The sequence below is a fragment of the Mizuhopecten yessoensis genome, unplaced genomic scaffold (genome assembly GCF_002113885.1).
Source record: "Mizuhopecten yessoensis strain PY_sf001 unplaced genomic scaffold, ASM211388v2 scaffold715883, whole genome shotgun sequence".
NCBI classification, from domain to species: Eukaryota; Metazoa; Mollusca; class Bivalvia; order Pectinida; family Pectinidae; genus Mizuhopecten; species Mizuhopecten yessoensis.
In genome coordinates, this window is record NW_018479839.1 from 60,334 (window position 1) to 64,996 (window position 4,663).

The window sequence follows — 4,663 nt, forward strand, 5'->3', positions numbered from 1 at the left end:
CTATTATTAGTATAGATCAATTATAACTCACTGACTAAAGCTATTATTAGTATAGATCAATTATAACTCACCAACTAAAGCTATAATTACTATAGATCAATTATGACTCACTGACTAAAGCTATAATTAGTATAGATCAATTATAACTCACCAACTAAAGCTATAATTATTATAGATCAATTATAACTCACCAACTAAAACTATTATTAGTATAGATCAATTATAACTCACTGACTAAAGCTATTATTAGTATAGATCAATTATAACTCACTGACTAAAGCTATTATTAGTATAGATCAATTATAACTCACCAACTAAAGCTATAATTACTATAGATCAATTATGACTCACTGACTAAAGCTATAATTAGTATAGATCAATTATAACTCACCAACTAAAGCTATAATTATTATAGATCAATTATAACTCACCAACTAAAACTATTATTAGTATAGATCAATTATAACTCACTGACTAAAGCTATTATTAGTATAGATCAACTATAACTCACCAACTAAAGCTATAATTACTATAGATCAATTATAACTCACCAACTTAAGCTGTGATTACTATAGATCAATTATAACTCACCAACTTAAGTTATAATTACTATAGATAATTTATGTCCCACCAACTAAAGCTATAATTAGTATAGATCAATTATAACTCACCAACTAAAGCTACAATTAGTATCGATCATTTATAACTCACTAACTAAAGCTATAATTACTATCGATCAATTATAACTCACCAACTAAAGCTATAATTACTATAGTTAATTTATGTCCCACCAACTAAAGCTATAATTAGTATAGATCAATTATAACTCACCAACTAAAGCTATAATTAGTAAAGATCAATTATAACTCACCAACTCAAGCTATAATTACTATAGATAATCTATGGTTTACCAACTAAAGCTATAATTACTATAGATCATTTATGACTCGATATTAAGATTTTAATGATAGATCAGTGGTATATGTTTTCTGTTGTTTCTTGGAGATAATTTGCCTATTTTTATGTAGACATTGGTTTGTGTAGATATTGATACGTATGTTTGTGTAAAATAATTGTTTTGTACAGATTAATGGTGCGAGTTCATGTAGATTAGTAGTTCGTGTTGTTTTCTGTTAAACATCTATTACGCTTAAATCACAACTGATTAACACAGTGTGTTTATTGTCATTTAAATAGGTAGACTGGTGATCGTGGATACCAACAACACCACGCCTCAGGACATTACAGCAGTAAACGCTGGGGGAGGGGATGTAGTGCTCACCATGGAAACCGTTCCTAACGCCACGCCCTCGCATCCGGCACAGTCCAGAACAACCGACTGGAACTGGATAGTCACGCAAGCCCCTAAAGCCACACCCTCGCCACCTACGCGGGGCAGAGCGACCGACTGGAACTGGATAGTAACTTCGACCCCTAAAGCCACACCCTCTCCACCTACACGGGGCAGAGCGACCGACTGGAACTGGATAGTTACTCCGACCCCTAGAGCCACGCCCTCGCCATCGACCAGAAAGTCCAACTGGAACTGGATAGTCACCCCTGCCCCCAACACCCCTGCCCCCATCACTCCCGCCCCCTACACTCAGGTACCAAACTATCGACGCGTGACAACAATTGGTCCCACTCCCTTCTACTATGGAAACACAAACACGATGGGTTATCTTGGAATCGGGAACACCGCCGGTTACTTTGGAACACCCCCACAATGGCAAACTGCCCATCAACAACACCCACAGCAAACCACTCCGTTCCCAGGAAATAAATATGGTGTATGTCCTTTGCCGTCAGTGGTCGGCGCCAAGTGTGGCTACCGGTGTAAACGAGACAGCGAGTGTGGTGCTGACTGGAAATGTTGTCACGACGGCTCGGGTCGGCCAGATGGCTGCTGCCATGCCCGTCAACAAACAGAGTTCGAAAGCTTCATGAATTCTATGTGGGACATGCCTCCATCACAGGAAATACAGAATGAAATGCCGTAAACATCTGCTCTTGTGGTCCGTTTTTCCTACACTGTCTGTTATAAACCGTGGTTGATATGTCCCATCTATCATCGGAGTATTGCGGCTGTGAAGATAGAGGACTAATACACTACCCAATAGTTGTATACATTTACCATCAGGGGGTTGATATGTCACATGCAGACGAGGCTAGTACCTGTCAACATACAGGGAACATCACGTTGCACCTGACTCATCAGGGGTAATAGTTGAAAACATGGACATTTTCTGTGCCTCACCAAAAATTTTAGTGATGTTCTTATATTTGTTGTACGGTATGGGTGAATTATTTAAATTACATAATTTAGACAGTTGGATAATGTAAATGAAGAATCCCTCTTTTAATTCATTCAGTTCTTAACTATAACATCTGATGAGAAAGAAGAGGAAGGGTGGTACATTTACGGTACTATATTGACTTGACGGTGAACAGCACCTACACAAACTCGCCATGACTTCACGTTCAACAGCACCTACACAAACTCGCCATGACTTCACGGTGAACAGCACCTACACAAACTCGCCATGACTTCACGATGAACAGCACCTACACAAACTCGCCATGACTTCACGGTGAGCAGCATCTACACAAACTCGCCATGACTTGACGGTGAACAGCACCTACACAAACTCACAATGACTTCACGGTGAACAGCACCTTCACAAACTCACAATGACTTTCCGGTAAGCAGCATCTACACAATCTCGCCATGACTTCACGGTGAGCAGCCCCTACACAAACTCGCCATGACTTCACTGTGAGCAGCACCTACACAAACTCGCCATGACTTCACTGTGAGCAGCACCTACACAAACTCGCCATGAATTCACGGTGAGCAGCCCCTACACAAACTCGCCATGAGTTCAGGGTGACCAGCACCTACACAAAATCGCCATGACTTCACAGTGAACAGCACCTACACAAACTCGCAATGACTTCACGGTGAACAGCACCTACACAAACTCGCCATGACTTCACGGTGAGCAGCACCTACACAAACTCGCCATGACGTCACGGTGAGTAGCACCTACACAAACTCGCCACTCAAACTGTCGCCATAAACCAATCACAGCACAGCGGTTACACGTGAATGTTCTCTAAATTCTTCTGATGTTTTCCGTCATGTTGTAAAAGAAATCAGAAAAGCATCATGCTGGGACGTTAAATTGTGACAGAATTTCCTTAATGCCGTTTTTACTCGACGTTTGTCACGTGACGGAAGTGGTAGTTACAGAAAATACGAACTCGCACAAAAACATGTCTGTTCTACTTTTTTATAACAAATTTTTGTTATTGAAATGAATTCATCCACAGATTTTAACTCATAACAGATCATTCTTGTAAAATGTTCTAACAAAAACCGTATTTTGTGTATTATTGATGGAAATCGCGAAAAAATGCACACATTATCACAAGTTTAATATCTAAAAAGAAAATGAAGCATGTTTTTATTTTGGTCATGTAATAATGTGAAAACTCACCCGAACACGTGTAGATTGAATGAAAGGCAAAGCCATTTAGGAAAACCTTATACCTGGATCAGTGCGTCGGTCTCGTTGGGCACCTCCTGTAATGCAGCTTCACACAGAATGGCCGGATGAATAACAGATTCTGTCTACTGACGTATGGTGAAACAAAGGGTTAGTAACAGGTATTTAACGCATGTGAAGTACATGTATGACCATCGGATGTTTTTGTTTTGTAACAAAGACACAAACAAATTAGTATAAAGATATTCACACATATCAAATCCAGTGGTGATATAACATTTGTGTGGTTTTCGAGTGGTGTTTTCGGTATATAAAGGAGGAAGTGTTTAGATGAACTGCTAGATATTAAACACTAACAGTTAACATGTTTACCGTAGCCTATGATATGGGAGATACAGGAACAGTAAATAGACAGTAAAACTAGCCGGTACAGTGAGAGATACAGGAACAGTAAATAGACAGTAAAACTAGCCGGTACAGTGAGAGACAATCAAGGTGCTGTTCTGTACATTTCTCCAGTGGGAGACCAAAAACAAACACTGTTAATATATTGTATATACATGGATATGGACATGGAGGTTTTCCCTGTGTGTATTTAAATATTTGTGTTCAATAAAATGTTTTCCAAAAAAGTCAGTCCACACCTTTCTTTTTCTTTACGGGTATGGAAATCAGACTTTCCCAATTAACAAGTCTCCGACAGACACGAGACGGACAGATTTTCCTTTGGTATGTATGACGAATGCGACTAAGAAATTACACTGAGCTAGAAGATAATGTTGAATTGCACTATGAATCCTTATATGATCATTGATATAACGTTTTTGGCAAACGGTATTTGCAAATACAACAATACTACTACAAGCATTACAGTGAACCAAACATTACACCATTAGACTACTTGGTTATCCCAGTGGACCAAGCATTACACCACTAGACTACTTGGTTATCCCAGTGGACCAAGCATTACACCACTAGACTACTTGGTTATCCCAGTGGACCAAGCATTACACCATTAGACTACTTGGTTATCCCAGTGGACCAAGCATTACACCATTAGACTACATGGTTATCCCAGTGGATCAAGCATTACACCATTAGACTACATGGTGGACCAAGCATTACACCATTAGACTACATGGTTATCCCAGTGA

General features: G+C 39.4%; 1 protein-coding gene across 1 annotated transcript in view; it reads left to right on the plus strand.

Annotated features, from left to right (window-relative positions):
* LOC110441342 (mucin-2-like) overlaps positions 1-4,136 on the plus strand; it is a 15,315-nt gene extending 11,179 nt beyond the window's left edge. The window contains exon 3 of the mRNA XM_021484457.1: positions 1,198-4,136. Within this exon, the coding sequence (XP_021340132.1) occupies positions 1,198-2,000 (803 nt within the window). The 3' untranslated portion in view covers positions 2,001-4,136. The remainder of the gene's footprint in view (positions 1-1,197) is intronic.
* The last annotated feature ends 527 nt before the right edge of the window (positions 4,137-4,663 follow it).